The 25,671-nt window shown below is 44.7% G+C and overlaps 1 protein-coding gene across 1 annotated transcript; it reads right to left on the bottom strand.

Moving 5' to 3' along the window:
• Nucleotides 1–6,575: 6,575 nt before the first annotated feature.
• On the bottom strand, nt 6,576–12,768 carry Vsx1 (visual system homeobox 1). The gene is made up of 5 exons (XM_027955252.2): nt 12,345–12,768; nt 9,988–10,066; nt 8,928–9,051; nt 7,837–8,017; nt 6,576–6,865 (listed from the first exon to the last, which is right to left on the bottom strand). The coding sequence occupies exons 1-5, from the start codon at nt 12,766–12,768 to the stop codon at nt 6,576–6,578; spliced, it is 1,098 nt and encodes a 365-aa protein (XP_027811053.2).
• Between the last annotated feature and the right edge of the window lie 12,903 nt (nt 12,769–25,671).

The following is a 25,671-nucleotide window of genomic DNA, read 5'->3' as shown; positions in this document are numbered from 1 at the left end:
GTTTGCCTACCCTGCAGGCGCGGGTGGCGGCTCTACTCTGCCCCTACTCCAAATGGGGTGACATGTCTGTCGTACCGGCAGGCCACTGGGCCTGTCCCGCTGGTCGGTCGCAGATCTGCCCACCTTTCGGGCACGGGTGGCGGCTCTGCTCTGCCCCTACTCCAATTGGGGTGTCGTGACTACCCCGCCTGCAGGTCGCTGGGCCTGTTTCTGGCATGGGCGGCGGCTCTGCTCTGCCCCTACTCCAATTAGGGTGGTGTGTGTACCACGCCGGCAGGCTCCTGGGCCTGATCCGCCGGTCTGTCGCAGGTCTGCCTACCTTGGAGGCGCGGGCGGCGGATCTGCCCTGCCCCTCCTACCACGCCTGCGGACCCCTGGGCCTGATCTGCACGTTGGTCACAGGTCTGCTCACCCTGCGGGCACGGGTGGCGGTTCCGCTCCGCCCCCACTCCAATTGGGGTCACGTGGCCACCACACCGGCAGGGCCTGATCCGGGCGTGGGAGAAGTATCTACTCTGCCCCTACTCCAGTTGGGGTGATGTGTGTACCACACTGGCAGGCCACTGGGCCTGACCCGCCAGTCTGTCACAGGTCTGTTTACCTTGCAAGCGCGGGCAGCGGCTCTGCCCTGCCCCTCCTACCACTCCCATGTACCACTGGGTCGCGGGTCTGCCCACCTTGCGGGTGCGGGTGGCGGCTCCGCTCCGCCCCCTCTCCAATTGGGGTCACACGGTCACCAGACTGGCGAGCCGCTGGGCCTGCTCCGGGTGCTGGCGGTGGCCCGGCTCCTCCCCTCTGGCTCGACGACAGATTGAGGAGACTCGGGTGTCTGTGCCTCACCCCCCCACCAGGAGACCAACTGTTTCTGTCGCCACTGGTATTGATGAAGTTCTCTCCTCCGCCGCTTTCTGATGACATCAGATCTCTGCCATGTTGGTATCCTATGCGAATGGCAGCATTTCGTTCCCCTTGCCGGGCAACCAAAGCAACGGGTGAGTCCTGACCGGCCCTCAGCAGGACCCGGACCGAGAAGCAGTTTCCATGGGCTCCTAGCCCTGGGCCAGGGCAGTTCCGGGAGCCGGAACTCGGCCGCTTAGTGCTTGGTGTATGCTCTGATAGGAGCAGGGTCCAAGAAGCAGCCTCCGCAGGCTCCCCAGCCCTGGGCCAGGGCGGTTCCGGGAGCCGGAACTCGGCCGCCCCGCGATCGGTGTTGGCTCCGATTAGATCAGGTTCTAAGAAGCCCCCAGGCACTGAACCCTAGCAATCTGTCTGCAAGCCGCAGGCGAATGGCAGCCTGAAATTACCTGTTCTATGGCTGAATGAGCTGCGGTCAGTCGAAAACAGGGATGGTCACGTCAGCTTTCCAACATGGTGGCTGCTGGCCTCCTCTGTGGTCTGACCGGTGTGGAGAACCGAGATGGACCGCTTCCTTCCCCCGTCTCAAACCCAGAATTCAGCCCTGAGTACGGTGCTTGCACAGCTGGCAGAAACTGCAGCGCTGTATCCCTGCGTCGCTATCTCCTCGTTTCCCAGCGCGCGCTGCAGACTCTAGCCGCGGGGCGATTTGCTGAATAACCAGTGTTACCCTCCGTGCGACAAACCTCTCGCGTTTGAGTCCCCGTAGCTGATCCTCGTGCGATGGAAATCCTTCCTCCAGGTTCCGGAGCACCCCACTATTGCTGGAAATTCCTAACAAGATAGCCTTTAGCAGTCCTGACTTGTCATACTCCCACACAGTGAAGCAGCACACGGGGGCAATGCACTCCCCTCGCCGCCATCTCAGACACCTCCCTTTTAAAAAGAACATGATTTGGGGCTGGGATGTGGGTCAAGTAGTAGCGTGCTCGCCTGGCATGCGTGCAGCCCGGGTTCAATCCTCAGCACCACATACAAACAACGATGTTGTGTCTGCCAAAAAAAACTAAAAAAAAATAAATATTAAAAAAATTCTCTCTCTCTCTCTCTCTCTCTCTCTCTCTCTCTCTTTAAAAAAAAAAGAACATGATTATTATGATCCCTTTTATATAAATTTTCAGGAACTACTAATTAATCTACAATGAAAGAAAGTCATTGATTGTCTGGGGACTGTTGTAGAAGGAGATAATGTAGAAAACGATGGATTTAAAAAGGAATGAGGAAATTTGGGGAGACATTTAAAATGTTCATTATTTTTATTGTAGCAAGTGTATATATATGTCAAAACTTATTAAATTATTCCCTTTATAGTTGATTGATGCTAATTATATTTCAATAAAATTGTTAAAGTATATATATGCCTATATAAACATTGGGAAATACTGATAATTCCAAGAAGGAAGAAAAAAACTTTTTATGTAACTCTTATCATAAAAAGTGATTCCTACAAAGTCATTGTGGTTCAAAGATGATTTTCATTGTAACTTTCTGAATCTCCCTGTGGTCAATATTTTATTTCACTAGAATGAAATGAGTAAGACTGTAAAACAAATACTAAGGCATAATGTCTCTAACATCATTGATCTCTGCGTCATTAAAAAAAATTAGATTGTTAGTGTTCTCACAAAAAAAAAAGATTAAGTATGAAAGGTGATGCATATGTTAATTAGTTTCATTTAGTCATTCCAGAATATATACATATATTAAAACTTCACATTGTACACCATAAATATAAACATTTTGTGAATGAAAATCGTAATTAATTTTTAATTTTTATTTTATTTATTTTTTATTTTTTATACTAGGGACAGAAACCGGGGTTACTTTGCCTTTGAGCTACATCCCCAGTCCTTTTTATTTTTTATTTGAGACAAGATCTCACTAAGTTGCTGAGGCTGACCTCAAACTTGTGGTCCTCCTGCTTCAGCTTCCCAAGTAGCTGAGATTACAAGCATATGCCACAGTTCCCAGCAATTAATTTTTTTTAAAAGAAAAGATGAAGTGTAGGTGATCCTTGGTGGAAGGGAGTGAAAGGAGAGTCCTAAAATGTCAATGAGACAGAACAAACACAGCAAAGCCTAGAAAGATGGAAAAACCAAACAATTGTGTGACTAAAGACATCAAGCTCTGGGTTAATATCAGGGCTCAGAGAGGAAAAGACCATGGCTGGTGATTTTGAGAGAGAGTTAGAATACTTAGCTTAGAAAAGCATAGAAATTCCTCTAAGGACAATGATTCGTATAAATTTAAATGGATACTAAGCAGTGTCAAGGTAAACGCATATTAACCATGCTTGCCAGCAGGTGGCGCCAATTGTCATTGAAGATGGAAAGAAGCCAGAACAGGCCTTGGATGGACTTGTATCAGTTGTGGGTCAGAAAGCACAGAAAAGTTGGAACATATGCCAAGGATCTACAGTTCTCTCTTCTTCTTTGGTGGAAGCAGTTCAGAGTAATACTCAATAGGGGAGGTGTTTCTGTACAAGTAGCTTTCTGCATCTGTTACTTGGACCAAGTTGTCATGAATGTGGTTTTATTCTCATAATCAGATAACAAACAAGAGATAGAATATAATAAACTGGGAGGTCAGTGTTTTCAGTTCTAAGATTTGCACTCTGTTATCCCCACAAGGAGAAATCTGATAATTGTGACCATTAAAGATCACAAAGGAAAACTGGAATGCTTATTTCAGCAGAACATAGCTATGTGAAAAATTCCCCAGAGGAAAAAACTTGAGCAGCATTAAAGGGTTTTGCTAAAGATGACTGTGATAGTCAGTTTTCTTTTGCTTTGACAAAAATACCTGGGATAATCAACTTAAAAAGAGGAAAGACTTATTTTGACTCATGGTTTCAGAGGTTTCAGTCCATGGCTGTCTGTCCCCATTGCTTTGGGCCTGTGCAACACAGTACATCATGGCGGGAGTACATGGCAGAGGAGAACTATTCACCTTATGGTAGCCTAAAAGCAAAAAGAAAGATATGAAGGGACCAGACTCCCAATAACCCCTTCACGGCCATGGCCCCAGTGACCTAACTTACTTCCACTAGGCCCCATTTCCTAAAGGATCCACCATGTCTGAATAGCACCACAGGCTGGTGACCAGTGCCTTTTGGGGACACTCAGATCCAAAACATAATAGTAATCATGCAACAACAGGGTGTGGTGGAGTTTGTGTGCACTCTGATAAAACTCAATATTCAGTCAAAAATTGGTCCTGTAAATACAATCCTCAATGAGCAGAAGTTTGAATTAGAAACTAGAGAGAGTATTTCATAGAAGCTCTTGGAGAGGCAGGTCTCCCGTAAAACAAGAGGGAAATTGCTATATACTTAGGACAAAGCCTCGCTCCCATCTTCAGGACTGTGTAAACCTTTTTGGCCCCTGAGAATCCTACTCAGCTAGCAAAGTGAGGTCCCAAGAATTTCAACAGCAGTAGCCACAGTGGCTTGAGAAGGTCTGGACATGCTTGGCATAAGCTCAGAAATAGGGAACACAGAGCAGAAAGAAGACTAGGATTCTGGTCCTGCAAAGGACATAAAATTTGGACTCTGGAGCTAGGGATGTAGTTCAGTGGTAGAGCACTTTTCTAGCATGTGTGAGGCCCTGGGTTCAATCCATAGCACTTTAAAAGAAAAAAATCGAATTTTTAGGACAGCAAGTCATTAAATGCCTGAGTATTTGCTGTCCTAGACAGAAACGATTCGTTCCTAAACCATTCATAGCATTTCTGAATTCCTGGCCCACTCAATGGAGTTCAAAAACAATTGGCATGCCTGCTTACTTCCAAAATACATGCCAATTAATTCCCTTCATTTTAAAAAAGACTGTATCAAATCATATGCAATCCTCCTGCCTCAGCCTTGTGAGTAGCTGGGATTAAGGAATGCACCTCCATGCCTGGCCATCAATCTTTGTTTTACTTTATTTATTCTGCCGTGCTGGGGATGGAAGTTAGGGCCTTATGCATTTAAAGCAAGCTCTCTACCACTAAGCTACCACTCAGTCCAGAGTCAACCTTTTTAAACTCTCTAGGTGTTCACTTCAGTGGCATTCTTGCCAAAAATGTACAAATGTGAAGAAACATTAGACAGTCCTAAAATGAAGGGACATTCTAAGAAATGAGTGATCTGCATCCTTCAAAACTTCAGTGCTAGCCAGGTGCAGTGGCACACACCTGGAATCCCAGTGACTTGGAAGGCTGAAGCAGGAAGTTCACAAATTCAAGGCCAGCCTCAGCAACTTAGCAAGACCCTGTCACAAAACTAAAAAAAATAAATAAAAAGGGCTGGGGATGCAGCTTACTGGTAAGGTACACCTGGTTCAATCCCTGGTGCCAAAAATAAAAATTGAAAATTAAAAAATAAATTTAAAAAATTACATTTGTGGGCTGGGGTTGTGGCTCAGCAGTAGAGTACTTGCCTAGCACGTATGAGGTACTGGGTTCAATTCTCTGCACCACATTAAAAAAAAAAAAAGAATAAAATAAAGGTATTGTGTCTATACACAACTAAAATTGTTTTTAAAAAAATTACATTTGGATTTTAAATGCCAAATTCTATTTAGGTTCAGAATATTGTATTCAGTCTGGCATAGTGGTGCATACCTGTAATCCCTTCTTCATGAAGCTCCACACTGTCCCCATTAGAAGGAACCTCTCTCGGGGCTCTGAACTCCAAAAGGTGAATTAGACATGGCTGTTGCCCCACAGTAGTTTACAAAGCAACCCAGAGTAAGTTCTGCAGTCTAAAGGATAAAATGCTTTGGTTGTTAAGAGATTGAAAAGGGACAAGTGGGGAGAAACAGCCCATCCAGGGATCAGCAATAGTGGAGATATGCACATGTGTAATGGAAGGAGGACCTCGAGAAGCAAACACACCACACAATGTTTATTTTAAAATAATAAATAAGTAGGCAAAGGAAATACAGGAAAGGAAATGTTCATGAAAACCAAGTCACTAAAGTGCTTTCAAACATAAATTTAAGAAGATCAAGAAGCCTGGTCTGAACTTTGAAAACTGTTTCCAGATACTCAACAGTTGTTTAAATATGGTCCCAGCTACTTCAGAAGGTGAAGGGGAGAATGGCTTTCTTTGTTGTTTATGACTTCCAATGTGTATAGCCTACCAAATGACACTTGGAACACAGAATTATTGCCTAACATGAAAACTGAAATGTCCAACACCAAATTGAAGGAAGATACTATGTAATTCACTCATATATTTTTCTGGAGTCTTCATTATAAAGATGTCTGATTCTTCTGGAAGTTAAAAATAATTTATTCTCTAATTTAGAGTGAGGACCTATCCTATTTATCTACATAGTATCCTGAACCACATCTCAAATGATGTGCAGCAAGCAGTATATCGTCTTTTGAACTTTCAATCCTGCCTGCCCAAGTTCCACAAAACAGAATCAAACTTTTATACCAAATGAAGTGGTTCCAAGTACCTTTAAGAAATGGTTTCCATTCTAGAACAAAAAGGAATTGTCCCTAAATCATCCATTTGTCCTCTTAAAACAAGTGGTCCTGAATTTTATCCTGACTCCATTAAGAGAAAATTGAACTGAAGATATTTGTCTTAGACCACTGTTGTCTTTTGAAAAATGCCAGTGAGAAATAAGCACACTTTCAGCCTTTGTGGGTGGGGCCTGTGGATCTCATAGGTCACCAACCTTCCCTGGCTGGAGCCCCTCTACCCCAGTGGAGTCAGAGCATCCTTGAGCACTGTCCCCCTGGTGTGTTTTCTTGGTCTCCTGTCTGGCAGAGCTGGAAAGATCAATGGCCACATCTTCCAAGCCATTCTCAAGGCTGGCTTTGTCTGAGCCTCTCTGGTGTCCTGCCTGACTATCACTAGAACCTTCCTTGAGGTGGTCAGAGCCCCAGAGTCCTGGCAATTTGTCTTCACTTCCTGGTTTCCTTATCATTCCTGTGGACTTTTTATGCATCCCTGGCAAAATAAAAATTTTAAAAAAAGTTAGTACTAAAATATTTTTTAAAATTCAGTGATTAAGTACACTTCCTATCATTGTTTCATAAATTCCATTAGAATTATGTTGTTAGTAGCTCTCTGTGGGGCCAACAGGAGAGTCAAGTAGGTAATTCACTCATACTGACTCCCACCATTAGGGGTTGAAAACTGGTGTCTGCCAACTGTAACATCTGCAAAGGTGCTTTGTTCGGATGACACAGTGACTTTGCCTTTGCTTGTATAACATGGTGACTGGGCACTGAACCCCTTTTCTTGTACTGAGGATGCCAGCAAGCACCATCCCCTGCCTGCATGTGTGATTTCATATGACTGGACTTGGCTCCCTGCCCTCCAAATTCTCTCTCTAGTTTCTCTAGCCCTGAGGGCAAAATCAAGATTATATTAATTATTGGTTCTTCAGGTAGAACCTGGCAAATGGGTGTTCAGAAAGTGTTTGCTGAACAAAGAAAACAACTCTTTCACAATCTACAATACCACCATAATCCCCCTAACTAATCTGACCCCAGTTGCTCATCTTGTGATTCATTCTTCCAATCTGCTATCCGTGCCTGTTCCTCTCTCGCCACGGCAGAATACCACCCAGCCTCAAAGTTTGAACCGCTCCAGCAGAGACTATTTTAGTATGGAAAATCTAAGGAACAGAAAAGCTACATGGTAGGTTGTTAATGGCAGAAGCAGGAATAGGGACCAGAACTCCTGACTTCACTGTTGATTGTCTCTAGCTTTTCATTGCTCTGAACCCTCCCATTTCCAATTACCATGTGCCCTAAACTGTGAAAAACAAGGCAATAGTTTAGGATTGGAATTAAGTAGAAATCAGATGCAAGACTCTGACTTTTAATCTGATTGCATGTATGCTGCTTCCTTTCACAAATGTCTGTCTGACCTCATGGAAGCCCCCGCCCAGCATCTCTGCGCCTCCTGCTTACCTAGGAGCCAGGGCGCACAGGCGCCGCGAAGGCCGCCTTCTGTGGAGTTGAGCACTGAGTCCGGCAGCGGGATGCAGTGTCTCACCATCGCACCGTACAGCCCATACTCCGCCATCACACTGCTGCCGCCCCAGCGCTTCTCCCGCTTGCGCCACTTGGCCCTCCGGTTTTGAAACCAGACCTGGTTGGAGAAAGGAGACAGAAGGGCATACAAGAGGAGACAGCGTGAAGAGGGGCACTTGGAGAAACGGAAGCGTGTCCCTGAACTAAAAAGAGCCAACTCTCCTCCGTAAAGCAACGCTCCTGGAACTTCTCAGGACTATGTCCACGTTCCCTCCAACCCCACAGAGATTCAGCACCGTGGGGATAACGCGTAACGCTCCCACTCGGGTTTTCCAATGAGTCAGGAAGGATAAAAACAAAAGCGAAGTACTTTTTCCCACATTGTGTAAGCAGGTTGACTACAGCATCTTCTAAATTGTTATGATTAATCAGAAAGAGTCCACTGGGTCAATGACCCAATCTAATCTTAGGTTGTTGTATTGCTACTGATATTTCTAATGAAAAATATTTTGTTAACAACTGGATGCTCTGGAAGTTTAACTCTTTAAAAAGCTAGTGGCAAATCTGACAAGACAAAGAACAAAATTCTCTGTAAGTGTGAGTGCACATATGTGTGCACATATATGTACATACACATGAATATTCATATATATATATATATATATATATATATATATATATATATATATATGACATGAGACAGCACAAGGTATAGAACAGTCACATGGGATTACACATGATTTCTTTGAGGATATAAGGTGGAGAGTGTCTAGCCATATATCTTCAGGTAGTTTCTAGTTGCAGCACACATATTTTTGAGAATGATCTAACAATAAATAAAAATAATAAGAGAAAAGGCATGAGGGTCAGAGGGAAGCTTATTGTGCCTTTAGCTAAGTGACCCTCAGGGTTGGAGCCAAGGGGACTGAGTTGGGCTATTTAGAAGTGGCTATGGGTTGGCTCACTGTGTGCAGGAGTGACATATTCTCTAGATGTCTTTGGGAAGCAGAAGGGGGAACCTCAGATACCTGAATTCGGTCTTCAGGGAGTTCAGTTTTTACAGCCAGCATTTCCCGAGCGTACACATCAGGGTAGTGGGCCTCACTGAATGCCTTCTCCAGCTCTTCCAGCTGGTGAGCGGTGAAAACTGTCCTGTGGATAAACCCAAAATATGTGTGCGGGCACATGTCCACAGGGGAAACTATGTTTTTCTGCCTTAACCCTTCTAGTCCTCACCCCAAAAGCTATCTCATACTGGGTAGTGGTGGAGCATACTTGTAATTCCAGGGACTCTGGAGGCTGAGGCAGGAGGATCACAAGTTTGAGGCCAGCCTCTGCAAATTAGTGAGACCCCAAGCAACTTAATGGAAACTTGACTCAAAAAATAAAAAGGGCTGGGAATGTAGCTTAATAATAGTTTGCCTCTGGGTTCAACCCCCAGTATCCCTCCTCACTCCTCCCCCCCCCAAAATTCCCCTTTATGATAACTGGACATTCCACAGCTGAATGATTAGTCTCTGGAAAATCTTTGTTCAAAGCAGAATTCTTCAGGTGTTTCTGTTTTTCTTGATTTTTTTGTGTGTGTGTGCGTGAGTGTGTGTGTGTGTGTATGTGTGTGTGTGTGCTAGTGTTTGAACCAAAGGCCTTGTGGGATTTTTTCCCCCAGTACCAGGATTGAACCTAGAGGAGCTACACCCATTCCTTTTATTTATTTATTTTTTTAACAGGGTCTTGATAAGTTTGAGTTAGCCTCAAACTTGGGATCCTCTTGCCTCAGCCACCTGGGATTACAGGCATGTACCATTGCATCTGGTTTTTAAACTCTTTCTTAATGAATTCCATAAACTCTTCTGACAAGACCTATTTTACAGACCCACAAAATCATGTCTTTAAAATGATGCAAAGATGGTCCTTTGTGGCCCTCTAGGAACTGCAGAATTATCTGCAAATGGTTGCTTTAAAATGTGCCCTTTTTACTGCCAACCAGGAGGCCCCTGGGCCTGCTATAAATCAGAGCAATAAATTTTCAGATGCTGGTCCCATAGATGTTAGGGGAAAGTGGTCAGAAAGGACAGCCTGTCCCTATACCTGTGCCGCCGCTTTTTCCTCTTCCCTAGGGTGGGAGATGCCTTCAGATCACTCCTGTCTTCAGGTGGACTTTCCTCATCTGCTGGCACAATGAGAAGAGGACTCAAAAGTTGATCACATTTTTTACTTTATTTCCTAGATTTTCATGTGAGAGTTAACATATTCCTAACATATTTGTTAGGAATGTATTTAACAATATGAGCTAGAATTTTACCAATTCCCAGACTCCAGTCACTGTCACTATCCATACATTATCGCAAATATTCTTCATAAGTAGCTACTATTATGATCCTATTTTTACATATGAAGAAACAAAGGCAAAGAGATGTTAGATAATTTGCTCAAGATCACATAAAAAGTAAATGGTTTGAGATTCAAATCCCAAATTGTGTGGCAGTCAAAGCTAATCAGCCACTAATTGCATATTCTATCCCCCATAGCCCCTAAATTCATCCACCTCTCTTTGCCTCCCACCTTCTCATGTTTGCTTCTACAGCAAGAATTCTCACAAGGAGGATTGAGGTTGTGTGACATAAGAATCCCTGTGGATTCTGCACCCTTACCCTGATGTACCAATTCATAATCTCTAAAGTTGGAATCCAGGAAACTCATTCTTAACAAGTATGCCCAAATGATTTGTAGATGAACTTGAAATCTCAAGAATCACTTTATTATGCCTTATCTTTTTATATCCATTGTATTAAAAAATCTAGCTGGAAAGGAAAGTTGTCAGATTCATCCTGAGAAAGCATTATTATTCAAAAAATGAAAAAGTAAAAAATAATACTAGTTTTGATCCTACATCAATTAGGTCATCAGAAAATTTTATGCTTTGGTTACAGAATTTAGGTTGTGCTATCTCATCTGGTCATCATTAGACACAGAAGTTTATTGACCACATGAAATGTAGTTAGTTATATTTAGACCTGCCGTAAATATAAAATACTCAGTGGATTTAGAAGATTTAGTACCCCCCAAATAAAATAGTTTTATATTGATCATATTGCAATGATGATATTTGCATATATTGGATTTAAAATATAGTATTTAAATTAATTTCACCTGTTTTTTTTTTCCTTTTAAGGTGATAGAATTTTTCATTGAATATGTGATCACATACTATTTCCATTGGACAGTTCTGCTCTAGATCTTCCTGAAATGCTTGCACAGGATAGGATGCATTTTGCCTTTTGTTTTTATCAGTGCCCATAGAAGAAAGAATCCATCCTAGATTTATTATTTTTTTAGAGGGTACTAGAAATCAAACCTGGGGATGCTTTACCACCAAGCTATGTCACTATTCCCTCCCCAACCCCTTTTAATTTTGAGACAGTGTTGCTAAATTGCACAGTCTAGGCTGGCTGTCCTGCTTCAGCCTCCTTGGTAACTGAGATTACAGGTGTTTGTCACCCCATCTGGCTGGCCTTTGAATTTTTAATGGAACAACCAATAGAGGGCTTCATTTTTATTTTACAGAGATTCGTGAAATAAAGCCCTTTTAGGGCTCAGTGCTCACCTGCTCGCTGATCTGGCATGCCTCCTTTTATTATCTGTGAGACACAATGTACTCTTTTTGACTTGGCTGCCTGGATGCTCTGCTCTAGGTTCTCCAAATAGTTTCCTCTAGGCTTACATATTCTTACATAATTATCTTTTTCCTTCCCCCATACCCTAATTCCCTGCTCTCGTTGTTTATGGAATTTCATTGATTCCTTCTCTTTCCTCCTAAATGCACCTCTACTTCTTTGAGGAAGCGGGTGGGCTCCGAACAAAGCACGAGTACTGTGAATCAGCGAGATTATTTTCTTTCTTACTGGAATTGGGAGCAGAGCAGCGGGAGAGCCAGGACTCCCTTTTTCAGCACCTCGTAAAGGCGGACAGTTCCAGGGCTCGTAGCCCAACTTACTTCAAGCACCCGTAACTAGTTTCAATCAGTTCAACAAATCAGTTTCAATCAGCTCACCCTCAGGATACCAGGTTCTGTACTGCGGGTGAACAAGTCATGCCCAGGCCTTCCCGACTCACGCCCGTCCCAGCCAGCCGCCAAGCAAAAAGCCGTCGGAAGACGGCTCCTGAGGCGCCAAGATCCATTTTGTTTCATTATAGCGTTCAATCTGGCACCCACGGTAGCCGTCCCTGCAGCAATTCAGGGATCGGATTTCAGAGCAGAGGCAGGGATTTGGGGTCCAGCAAAGGGCAGTTGCAGCTACGCGAAGAAGCCTCTCCCAGCTGGGCTTCCCTCTGGGATCCCAAATTCCCTGAGATCTAGGGCTGCAGTCGGGCAAGGGTGTGTTACCCTTGCGCGGCTCTAAGTCACCCGGGTCAGAGGCAGGGGCGGGAAGCGCGGGCCTGATTACCGGACGTCGAGACACTCTCGCAGCGCTTCTGGCGGCCAAGAGCGGGTGGCGGGCGGCCGGGGACCTGCGGGGCAGCAGGCTCTGGTCCCCCAGGTGGCAGGAACGGCATGTCGGCTAGGAGCAGGCAGGGCGCCCGAGCAGCAGCGGGTGGTTGTGCGCTGAAGCCACAGAGGAGGCCCAGCCCCAGTGGGAGAGCCCCGCGCGCTATGCAGGAGCCACCGAGCCCCGGGCCGGGGCACGGAGTAGTCACTGGGCCCTCGCATCCTGATCCTGGCCCGGGACCGGCGGGTGCCGGCAGGTCGGCCTCCAAGCCCAGCAGATCGGTGATGGCGAAACCCCGGGAACGCGATCCGGTGGAGGAACCGCCCGGTACCAGCGCCCTACTCCCGGTGCGCCCATCCGAATGCGCGTCCCGTCCGGTCATAGCCTCTTAGCCTGCGAGGCGAGATCCTCTGTGGTTCACCTTTGCAGACGAGGCTCAGCTCAGAAGACGCTTTTTATACCTGGGCTGCCCGTCGGGCACGAAGGCCTGGAGGGCTCCAATCAGCGTCACCGTTTGGATCCTACGAAGTGGGGACGCCTCCAGGTCCCCTCCCCTTAGTCGCCGCCCTCCCAGCCTCCCTACAGCAGTCCCCTAACCCACCCCACCCCCAATCCCGGGAGGAGGGAAAGGGAAAGAACAACGACTCTGTAGTGTCTGCCTATCCCTCTAAGAGCCGCAAGCTCCACATCCTAGTGTGGTCTTCTCCTTCTTTCCAGACTCTTCGGGGAAGAGGCTCCACTCCTGGCCGTCTTGAACCCTCCCCGACAGGACCAAATCGCACCTCGAGATCTAGGGTCTCATTCCCAACCACACCCCCACCGCTAAAACGACCACTTCCAGCCCTCCAACTTCACTGCCTGAGCACAGAAGACCTTCCCTGAAAATCCCCAAGAGGAAAAGAGTGGGAAACCTTTATCTAATCCATTGACACTCTACTTCCTGTCAAATTCTTACCCCACCCCTGCCTACTCTAATATCTAGGCTGTAGGGGGTCGCAAACTTACTGGATCTGGGAGCAAGAAGTAGAGGCCTGAATGGACTGAAGCGGGCTAAAATGATGGGGCACGTACTGGGTTTAACAAATAAAAATATTTGAGTCCCAGTGAAATTTGAATTTCAGTTAAGTAGTGAATATTGTTTTGGTAGTGTACCAGTATTTTATCAAACGGCCCTAAATTGGGGGGGGGGGTGCAATAAAATAGAGTGCACACACTGGGGCACACTCCTTCATGGAAACTAACAAATTATTGTCTGATTATATGATTCTCCAAAGTCACCATGATTTTCATGTTAAATTACCATATTGTTAAAATTGGCGCCAAAGCACGTGGGCAAGCCACTTTGGGCTCAGCTTTAGGCCCACACAACACTCATCTTTGGGAGCCCTGAGTTTACCCTTCTCCCAATCATAGAATCCAGAAACCTCAATGTCACTCGTGAAGGGCCAGACGGCCGAGGTCATTCAGCTAGTGAGGAGGAACTCCCAGAGCCCTGTGAGGATGCTACGCTGCTCGCTGCGTGCACGCGGGAGCCCACGCTCAGCAAGTGGGTCTCCCGCTCCTTGCGCGTTTGAGTGAGGCCTCTTCTAAACATACAGATTAAACAAGGGGCTTCCGATGAAGATAATTACAAGAGGCTGCGCATTAACTTTCCATTATTAAAGGAAGACCCAAATCTCCCCTTGCAAGCTGTTCCCGGGATTAGCAAAACAATAACTTTCGTTTGGGATAATTGTCTTTTGAATCGCTCCGGGTCGGGGGCGGCTTTGGGGGCGGCTTTAGACGCGGGCGTCCTTTTCGGCTCCACCAGGAATTTTCCCTCAATTTTATCTCTGGATTTAGGGGAAGGCGTTGAAGATACAGAACACTGCCAAGTGCTCCTGCTCTTCGACCAGCAGCGTGGTCATTTGTAAATGTGAATTTAAGGGTCGCAGTTAGGAAAGATACCTACCATTCCATGTATTAAATAGCCCTCCACCATGATGGGCAGGCAGGACAGGGTCACCGGCAAGGGAGAGTCTAAGAGGCTCCAGCTGATGCGCACGCCTCACCTGCAGTTCGAGGTGCAAACGCGACAACTTCACCTGGTCCACAGACTTGGGGCCTTCCTCTCCTAGCTTCTGCCTAGGGAGGCAGGAAGTCTCCAAGACGACAGACCCCAAGTTTTATGGTAAGGTATCCAGAAGTACCAAAAGGCGGGGGATGGGAGGGAGACCGAATCTTAGCCACTCCACATGGTGACTTCGACACAGTGCCCAAAACAGACCCTTTTCCAACCCTTTGTGAAAGATCTTACTAAACCCATTTTACGGATGAAAGAAAGTGACATTTCTATTAACCTGACAACATTGGACTCAGAGAAAGAAATGGGGAAGGGGAAGTAGAGCAAAGAGACCCAAGAAAAAAGAGTCCTACTTGGGGCTCTAAGGGAACTCGGAGACCATGAAGAGGCGTGTCTCCAGGGGATGTCCAGCAATTTCTGACAGTGGCATCCCCAATGGTAAAAACCACGACAGAAGCTCGTTGGACCCTGGGGCACTTTCCTGTCCCAACCTGGAGGCCACGGAACATCACACCAAAAAACTACTTCAGGACCTGCTCTCCACTGAGAAACGCCTCCCTTGCCCCGTCACTCTAACCTGCACCCCACCCTCAGCAGCCACAGAGGATCACGCCCTCTGACGGGGAAATCAGTTCTGTGTCAAGGGACCGGGTCGCAGCAGCAAGAAGGGGCGAAGTGCTTCGCTCAGCGTCCATCAAGATGGAGGAAGAGCTTATCTTGGCTTAAGAGTAGTGGACAAGAGAAAGCTAGCTGGTCCCCGAACCCACTCACTCTCCTCTCGTCCATCCTGGCGCCGGGGCAGATGCGGGGTCTTTGTGGCCGCCGGCCTTTGAAAGAGGGCTCCATGCCCTGGCAGGCTGGAGTGTGGGCTTCTCCCACCATATGCAAATCTTCAGCCGGAGGCATGGCGCTCGAGAGTGTCCCCGCCCCATCCCCGCCCCGGGATACCCCCGGAGTCATTTTGGAACCCTAAATCCGTTAAGGGGTCCGGATCTGCCTTCATCAGCCAGGATTACCCGGGATTTAACTAATCAGTAAAGATTTCTCCTCTCATTATTTTTCAGGGAAGCTTTCCAGCCCCTCTCTGCTTCATTTCACTTCCCAGACCACGCGATCTTCAGCTTGCCCAACCAGGATGACCACAGTGACTTGGCTCTTCACTGTGCCAAGCTGAGACTGGAGCAACAGATACCTCTCTTGGGCCTTTCAAAGCCACTGCTATACGCGAATACAATAGAAGTGGGATGCACAGCATGGATACCAGTGTCACAAATCATTCCCATGGCTCTGGCTCTGTTCTTAGATTTCCTCCCACTTTCTCCCTCCCCCTCACCACATCACCACCGGGAATTAAACCCAGGGGAACCTCATCACTGAGCTACTTCCCCAGAACACTCCCCTCCCTTTTAAAAATTTAAGACAGGGTCTCCCTAAATTGCCCAGGCTGGTCTCAAACCTGTCATCCTCCTGCCTCAGTCTCTGGAGCAGCTGGGATTACAGGTGAATGACACCCTCCTCCCACCTCTTTGGCTGTTCCTTCTTGGTTGTTTTTGTGCCCCACTTTAAAGGGGACCCTGTTTTGCCCTATCCACATCTCCTGCCCTGACCACCTTGCCTGAACCCAACCTCCAGCACCCACACCTGCACATTTTTCTTTGGGGTTTTTCTCTGCTCTGCGTCAATTTTGCCCACTAGCCAAAGGTGCCAAGAACTAATATGTCCTGAAAAGTTCTAGACCACAAACTAACAGGAGTTGAATTATAAATACCCTGCCCCTCCCTAGTCTGGGATGCATTCTACTCCATCTCCCAGCAATCCCCAGCAGGAATGAACCTGTTTCCCTGCTAATGATCACATTCCACATTGCTTCCTTCTTCAGTGCTGTTGGTGCCCCACCTAGACCCCTTTCCTGGACTCTTGCACCTACCCCTATCAGCTAAGTACAGGCTGCTAACAGGTCACCAGGCTCCCTCATCAGGAGAATCCCTTGCTGCACAAAGGTCCCTTACCCCAGAACACACACCTGAACAGCCAGCATGACTGCAGAATCATTTTTGCTGCAAAACCCTCCCCATTATGGATCAGGTCAGTTGCATGCTTTCTGAGCTCCTTTCACTCCCTCCCTGGGTTCCCTCACTCCTGAGAGTGCCACCTAAAGACATTTTCTCCAGCTTTCCTTCTAAGGACCCCAACCTCAGATGCTTTCCTTTTCCATCTTGCTTCCTTACTGAAAGTAACCTTCAGATACCCGATCTCTTCTATAATGCGTGGCTCAGAGTCTCCCTGGGCACCTCTCTCCCTGGGCACCTCTCTCCCTTACCATTAAGCACCCATAGCACAATCACTGTCTCCCTGCCAAGAATTTTTAAATCTGTCTTCAGCCTGGGACTTGCTCCTGAAGCCAGGCCCCATTTCACAAGGCCCCAGAATTTCCTGGGAGCACAGAAACACAACCCACCCAGAGCTGAAGTCAGCATTTTCCTTTGCAGCCTGTACCTCCTCAATTCTTCTTCACTTCTCTACCCAGGGGTCCAGAAAAACCCTGAGCATAGTCCTCGATTCCCCACTATCCCCATCTTGCTCACCTCCAATTTTGGACGGTAATGAGGATAACTGACCCCTCTTGGCTTCTTACAATGGGCATTTTTTATTGATTTTTTTTAAATAAATGACAAAGGAATACATTACAATTCTTATTACATGTATACAGCACAATTTTTCATGTCACAATGAGCATTTATTATAAATACCTTGTCAGGATAATCATATTTTATCCTGTTCACAACTCATTGGGTAGATAATATCATTGTCCACATTTTTCACATGAAGAAACAAAGATTTCTATCAGTCAAATAATTATTGAAATTACCTGAGGTCACTGCAAGCCAAGATTTGAACCCAAACAGTGTGAATTGACAGCTTGACTCTGGGATAGCCTGTGTTCCTTAATTATCTACTCTCCCTGCCCATTGCCACACCTTGGATCAAGCCAATCTCTTACTTGTGGAGATTTTTGTATGTGTGTTTGGTGCTGGGGACTAAACCCAGATAAGTGCACAATCTACCACTGAAATCCCGCCACCAAATAAATTTCTTTCCTTTTCTTTCAGTGCTAGGGATTGAGTCCAGGGCCTCATGTATGCTAGGCAAGCACCCTACCATTGAGGTACACGCCCAGGCCACAATTCAAAGTTCTTACCTGGGACCTTGACCCAGGCACTGAAGGTGAGGGAATGTTTTCCACAGCAGCTTCAGGGGACTGTCCAGTGATTCCATTTCACACCACACTGTTCCCTGGCATGATTTGACCTTATGCACAGATGCCCAGCCTGATGCAGCTCTGCACCTTTTCTCCAACCTTCCATCAACCTGGAAAAGTAAAATGATGTCATGCAGTAATCTTCTTTTCTGCATAAATTTGCTAGCCTTTCTCCCTGTGGTTTGTGTCCAAGAAACCTCTCTATCGTCTACAGATCAGGCTCCATCCTCTGTTGTCTCCTCCCATCTTTTCCAACCCTTTCCTTGCAGCCCCACGACTCCAATCTCTGTTCCACCACCTGTGATCTTTGTGAGATCATGCCCTATTATTGCTCTTAACTTTAAATTCCTCACCATCTCCCCATCATCACCCACACAGTACTAATTTCTGACCCTTTTCTTCCAGTGACTGAAGAGGCAATTGCTTCACAGGCTTGGTTCATCAAGTGGGCAATCAAGAGTCCACAAACCAGTATGTCATAAAACTCACCCCAAACTGCAGTCGGTGCTGGGATCAGGGATCATGAATCTATTTATCATGTCCACAAGAGCAACAGTCTCTGAACCCTTCCTTGACTGAATGTTCTGACTACTATTTCAACTTAGCAAATTATCCCAAAACTTAGCCACTATCATGGTCAAATGGCTTTGATCTCCAGCACCACAAAATACAAAAACAAAAACAACAATCTTAGCCACTGAAAAAAAAACATTTTTATTTTAGTCATGGTTTGGGGGCCAGAAATTTGGGGATTATATTATTCTCACTTGAAACTCCACACATGGTTGCCTTTGGGACTGCAGTCACCCAAGAGTTCAACCAGGCTGAATGCCAAGGTGGCTTGATTACTGGCTATAGCTGATGGGCCTTGTGGGGTCTCAAGGGAAATGGGAACCTCCCAAGAGAGTAGGCCCATGATGCATGGGCTTAGCAGGCTCACTCAGGAGCCAGAGCATCATTTCCAACATACTCCATAGGTAGAGCCATATCATGACTTTTGGGGGGTCTTAGGTATATTCACCTTCATGAGTCCCTTCTTCCATAAAATATATTAACTTATATTGCAAGACTATGTTGGTAAAATGCAAAATATAATCAAGTCCAGATTGATGACTATATGTTCATTATTATCAATTCGTCTTTCCTATTGACTTTAAGAGAAATTAAAATATATTCATTGGCCTTAAAAATATGGTCCCTGGGCACTGTGCTTACTGGATAAGTTGACCTTGTTGACTGGTCTAAGCAGCCACAAACCCACCCAGATACAAGGACAAGACATAAATCCCACCTCTTCACAACAGAAGTATATACTTCAAGGCCACCACACAATATCTGTAGGGCCAGTAGCTGAGCAGAAATTCTCCCTGCCACACAGACCCATTTCAAATGGCTCCTCAACATGAGTCCCTCTCAGATTTTCCTGCCTGGATAGAAAGACACTTTTCCAAACTCTTGTAGCTCTTGATATTCCCTATGCCATCTCATATTGCACTCATCACCCAGGGGCTTCAGTTGCCCTGAAAAAAGTCTTCCTCGTCATCACATCCCTCTTCCAAAGCAGTGGTTCTCCAAGTATGGTTCCTGGCTACATCAACATCACCTGGGAACTGGCTGGAAAAAGAAACCATGGACCCTCCAAAATTAGAGATCCTGGGGGTGAGCTGGGCATCAGCATGTTTACAAGACCCCAGGGACTCTAATGCCCACCCAAGTTCAAGAACCAAGGTTTTCTATTAATGCTACATGAACCGTGTGTACTCATTTGTTTAACAAATATGTCCTGGCACAAAAACATCTGGTTGTTCCCAAATGCTCTGAGGAACTATGAAGACCACTTAAGTGCAGTGTTAGGACAACAGTTATCAACCAGACAGGAGCTTAGAGAACTAGCAAATCAGGGCATCAAAAAATAATGGAAAAAAGAAAAAAATGTAATGTTATCTTCCAAAACATATAACATTGATAAAATTAATACCTACCAGTGGAGCACTCACTCACTCTGTGCCAGGCCCTGTACTACATAATTTATAGGCATCAATTTGTTTACTACTTCTGACAACCCTAATGAGATTATATTATTATTATTGTTGTTGTTGTTGTTATTATTATTATCTGGTACTGGGTATTAAACCCAGGGGTTCTTTATCACTAAGCTACACTCCCAATCCTTTCTCTTCTGTTTTTTTGAGACAGAGTCTCATTAAGTTGCTGAGGCTGGCTTTGCATTTACAATCCTCCTGCCTCAGCCTCCCCAGTGTTTGGGATTACAGGCATGTGCCACCACACCAAGCTCACATGAGGTTCTATTATTATCCACATTTTGTGGATGAAAAAACTGAAGTGTGGAGCTATAATTAGCTCAGCAGTAAGTGAAGAGATCAGGGTTCCATCCTGACCATCAGACTTAGAACAGTAAAACATGAGGAGGGAATGAAAATGCTGGGGAGTTCCTTATACTTAGTATTATTTTTATTCTTTATTTATTTAGGCACTGGGGATCAAACCCAGAAGCACTTTACCATTGAACTACATCCCCTATCCTATTTATTTTTTACTTTGAAACAAGGTCTTGTGTAAATTGCTGAGGCTGGCCTCTAACTTGAAATTCTCCTGCCTCAGCCTCCTGGAGTCTCTGAGATCACAGGCATGTGCCATCACACCTGTATTCTTATTTTTTAAACGTGTGAGGTCTTTAAAAGTCTTACTTTTTACACTACTACAATTGCTGTCAACTGATGGCATTATGGGCTGTGGGCAGATTTCTAGGAGAAACTCATGAGCTCTGTGACCTGTGACTGATCTTTTTTTAGGCCCTGAGATAACAGGGAAGTTCTAGGTAGGAATCCAGGAAACACACCGATTTCCTCCCTTCTTTTCCTGGTACCTGTCTTCTCCTTCCTCGCCCCTGCCCTCCTCTTCTTCAGCTCCTCCCTCACCTCTAAAAAGAGCTCATGGCCACCCTCTTTGTTAAGTCCCATCTGTGAATCTAACGAACCCCAGGACCAAGCCAAACTAAGAAGAGGACACAATGACCAGAACTTGCCCTAGGACCTCCAGGGCACAGAATATCATGAGCACAGACCACAAAAAGGTCTGCAAATGTCAGGCATGGTGAGACATGCCTGGAATACCTGCTACTCAATAGGCTGAAGCAGGAGAATCACATATTTGAGACCAGCCCGGGCAAATTAGCAAGAACCTGCCTCAAAATAAAATAAAAAGGTGGGGATTTAGCTCAGTGATAAAGTGCTTTGCCTGGCATGTGCGAATGCCCGGGTTTGATCCCAGCACTGCTGTGATCAGTGAAGGAGTAGGAAAGGAGAAGTCAGAGAAGGAGAGGATTTAACTGTGAAGATACGCCCACTGCAGACGCTGGCTGCCGTGTGCCTCTAAGCCATCCTTTCTGAGCATGGTAGAGATGCTTCTACTCAAAGTTTAGGTACATAGAGAGAGGAAATGGCAAATGCTGAGACATTTTATTCCTTCAACTACAATTCTAGTTGAGTCTTTCATCTGCCCCAAGGAGTGGTTTATGTTCTTGGTAAGTGCTTAAGGAAACTTTCATCACATACTCCTTGGATTTCTGGAGCTCCTGTCTTTCATTTGTTCTAAAAAATTATCAGATTTTTTTGGTGGGGGGGGGGTTTTGCTGCTCCCCCTTTTTTTCTATTCTCTCCTTATTGTACTTGTTATTTTTAGATTAGACTTTCTTATCCCATTCTACATGCTCTTAAACCTTTTTCATTTTTTTTTTAAATCTCTTTGTGAGGATTGGGGTTGTAGCTCAGTGGTAGAGTGCTCACCTAGCATGTGTGAGGCACTTGGTTTGATTCTCAGCACCACATAAAAATAAAATAAAGGTCCATCAAAAAAAAAAATCTCTTTGTGAAAAAAAAAAAAATCTCTTTGTGTAGCAGGTCTAATGTGACTTCCCCAATTCTCTCTTAAATAGTGCCTAATCTGCTTTCAAAACTATCTATGGTGTTTTTAAATTCAGTGGCTATATTTTTCATTTCTGTCTGATTTTAAAACACCCATTTTAGGATAGACATCAATCAATTTTTGCTATCAGAATTTGATGTGGAGGTCAAATGCTACTGTTTAGGTTTCTGCTGATTCCTGCTCACAGTAGTTTTTCCTGGGCTCTGTTATAATCAAGGATTACCTCATGTTCCATCAGACTTTATCTGTGGTCATGTTATATAGGTTCTTCTGAGCTCTGATCCTACATTTGTGTTTACTTCTAGATCCTCCATTTATGTTTATCAGTCAGGAACCACTTTTTTTTCTTTTTTCTTTTTGTTTTTGGAGGATGGAATGGGGTGGGGGTTGGGGAGGAGTCAAAACCCAGGATTAGGGATCACTTGTTAATTTTTGACGTGGGGTTCCTATGCCAATCCATTGGTATAAACTAGAACCCCAGGCTCACATGTTGGCAAGCTTGTCACTCCTGAATTTCGAGGTCTTATTGTGCTCAGGTTGCCCTAACAAAATACCTTAGACTGGGTAATTTATAATTAATATAAATTTATTTCTCATGGTTCTGGAGTCTGGGAAGTCTGACATCAAGATCCAAGATCAGATTCAGTGTCTGGTGAAATCTTGCTCTCTGCTTCATGAATGTCACTCTGGTTGCATCCTCACATGGCAAGAGGAACAAGGCAGCTCTCTTCAATCTTTTTCTCTCTCACTTTATTTCTTTCCCCCTACTCCTTTCTTTCTTTCTCTCTTTCTTTCTTCTTGGGGCTAGGGATTGAATCCAGGGCCTCATACATGCTAAGTGCACGCTCTACCACTGAGCCACACCCACAGACCTTCAAACTCTTTTATAAAGGAACTAATTCCATTTATGAAGGTAAAACTGTCATGGCTTAATCACTTTCCCAAAGACCCCACTTCTTAATACTATTACATTGGGTATTAGGTTCCAACATGTGTTTCGAGGGAACATCAACATTCAGACCATAGACTTGAAGAAGGTTGTTTCAATCTAGAGCCAAGTCCAAGATAAATAATCCCTCTGTGGCCTCCATGGTCTTTCTCATAGGGTGGGATTTTCAAGAGTATCAACATTGTGTGTGTGGGTGGGGTGCTGGGAATTGAACCCAGGAGTACTCTATTGCTGAGCTTCATCCCCCTTTTAGTTTTGAGACAGGGTCTCACTCAGTTGCCAAGGCTGGCCTTGAATTTGTGATTCTCCTGCCTGAACCTCTTGAATAGCTGGAATTTCAGGTGTGTGCCACAGCACCCAGCTAAGGGTATCAACTTCTAATAGAGGACTTGGTTCTAAATATCTGCTTTTGGAGAAATAAAAATACTTCCAACAGAGGTATTTCCCCATATCAACACAGAAAGAAAGGTAGTTAATTATTTAGTGAGCATAACAGAGCACATGAATATAGATAGCTCACAAAAGATGATCAAGCCACAGTAAAATTCCACACAGTTTGTACAACAAAGCAGGAAAAAAAGTTTACTTAGGAATGAGGTAGCTATTTGTGTAGCTAATTCACCTCCTCCAAAAGAATAAGAAAATTTCTCTCCTGAAGGACAAATGCTTATACCTTGATCTAGGCTGCTAGGTTAACTCCACATTTCAAGGATCTTATAGACCTCTGTTCCGGGAGAAATTGCTGCATTGTAAGACTGAGAAGAAGGATTTTTTCTAGTTCCTGAAGAGATTTATCTACCTTCCAAGGGTTAAGAAAAAAGACTCAGATCCATTTTGCTTCCCAAATAGATACTCTAAGAAGGGAAAGTAAAGGAGGTGGCTCCTTTCCCATTTATTCACTTCTGTTTATCTTTATGTAACAAAGGACTTGGATACTTCACTTTTGCCTGCAACTGTCCAATTGGTGGCTAAAAGCAGGGTTAAAGACTTGGTATTTTTGCCTCCATTTTTGTATCTGTCTCCTTTGCTCTGAGTCACCTTGAAGTCCAGGAATAAGGATGGATAAACACCTTGTGACTAGTCTAGGCTACCCAAAAGGCAATAGCAGCTTTTTTTATCCAGAACAAGACTCCACTTAACCAATCTTGAGATCATGATGGAGCAGACCACACCTGATCAAGATCACCTGCTTTGTAAGCTGTGAAAAGCCTCAAGCTAAGCAAACCCCTGACCCTTGCCCTCATTCCCCTTTTTATAAAATCTCAAAGTCATTGTCAATCCCTTGAACACAAGGCTAATCACATGGGTCCCCTTGTCTGCTCAGTGCAGCTGCATTGCTTAAAGTTCCTTTCATGCTTTCACCATTACCTTTTTCTGTTTGATTTTTGCTGGTGAGAATTCAAAATGATACAGCTGCTTTGGAAGACAGTGTGGCCATTTATTAGAAAGTTAAACATAATATTTCTGTGTGATCCAACAATCACACTTCTTGGTACTTAGTCAATTGAATTGATAATTTATTACCTCACAAAACCTGCATATGAATATTTATAGTAGTTTTTTTATATAATAGCTAAATGTTGGAAGAAATCAAGATGGTCCTTCCATTCTTGAATATACAAATAAACTGTGGTACATCCAGATAATAAGATATTATTCAGTGATAAAAAGAAATTAGCTATCAAACTATAAAAATACATGGAGGAAACTTAAATGTATATTACTAAGTGAAAGAAGTCAATCTGAAAGGTCTACATACCATTTAATAAAAGTATATGACATTGTGAAAAAGGCAAAACTACAGAGACAATAAAAAAGACCAGTGATTGCCAGGGACTGGGGGGATGGGAAAGATAAGTAGGCAGAGCCCAGAGGATTTGGGGTCACAGTGAAACTATTCTGTAAGATACCATAATGGTTGATACATAACATTATATATTTATCCAAACCCATAGCATGTACAACACAAGGAATCCCAATGTAAACTGTGGACTTCAGTTAATAACAGGTTTACCAATATTGGTTCATCAATTATAACAAATTTGCCACATTCATGAAAGACCTTAACATTAGGGTAAATTATGGAGGAGGAGGGCAGTCTATTGGAACTCTCTGTACTTTCTGCTCAGTTTTTTTTTTTTTTTTAAGACAAATTTTGGTTCCTGAAGCTGACAGAAACCACAGAGAAGAGCCTGCTCTCAGTTCCTCTCACCACCCTGGTTTTCACCTTCTTTTTAGCTCCTGAAAATTCCCCTTGCAAGAAAAACTCTGACTTTATAAAGCACTTGTGTTATTTTTTATTCAGCATTTCTAGGTTTTCAGTTTATTCAGTTCACAATGATTGCTAACAATGGAAATCAAATATTCTCCAGATAAAATTTTCAACATGTGTCTGGCTATGAGTGACAAAACCAACCTGAACCAACTTAGGCAGAGGGAATTTATTAGCTTAAGGAACAGGAAAACAAATGGGTGCAGCTGGACCCCCAGAAACAGCTGCCAGGATCCCTCCCCCTCTGACTCTCACCCCTGGGCACCTCTGCCCTTTCCTTACCTCTGGGGCTGCACACATGCCAGGCCACCCACCTACCTCTGGAGTAAGAGAACATTTGGAGGAACACATGCCATTGCAGGCACAGAATGTATTGTATACTCGTTTCTTAAGCTTTTCCCTGCCTCCTGTCTGTTGAAGGATGGGATGAAATTGTCCCAGGGGAGAGGAAGATTTCATTAGCATTCTTTAGTGGTCAGTCAAAAACCCAACTACTGCAAGCAGAACATTAAAAAGGAAGGCAGGGAAGAATACAGGAGGCAGAATGGAAGGAAGGGTGGGTGCTCCACCTGCAAAAGGAAAGGCACTGGGATCACTCTGAGTGCAGAACCTAACAGCGGGCTCTGCAAGACAAGTTCTGTTGACCACCTATGCCTTAGATTTCCTCTCAGAGGCATGGGACACCTTGGTCAGCACTCTACCAAGAAATCTGGGAAGCAAGGCGTATCACAAAGGCAAACAGAGGCAGACCCAAAAGAAGGGGAAAGGGTTGCTGGACTGGCAAAGATGGTGGGCAGG

The sequence above is a fragment of the Marmota flaviventris genome, chromosome 2, assembly GCF_047511675.1.
Source record: "Marmota flaviventris isolate mMarFla1 chromosome 2, mMarFla1.hap1, whole genome shotgun sequence".
NCBI classification, from domain to species: domain Eukaryota; kingdom Metazoa; phylum Chordata; class Mammalia; order Rodentia; family Sciuridae; genus Marmota; species Marmota flaviventris.
Note: the sequence above shows the minus strand (reverse complement) of the source record. Positions and strands in the feature narration are given on the sequence as shown.

Bases quoted from the DNA above. Each gene is read 5' to 3' on its own strand.
- Vsx1 (XM_027955252.2), bottom strand. From the start codon at position 12,768: ATGACCGGACGGGACGCGCATTCGGATGGGCGCACCGGGAGTAGGGCG. The intron at 10,067-12,344 runs GTAATCAGGCCC...TTGTGCCAGCAG, and splicing joins CGAGAGTGTCTCGACGTCCG to ATGAGGAAAGTCCACCTGAA. The intron at 9,052-9,987 runs GTATAGGGACAG...GTTTATCCACAG, and splicing joins AGGAAAAAGCGGCGGCACAG to GACAGTTTTCACCGCTCACC.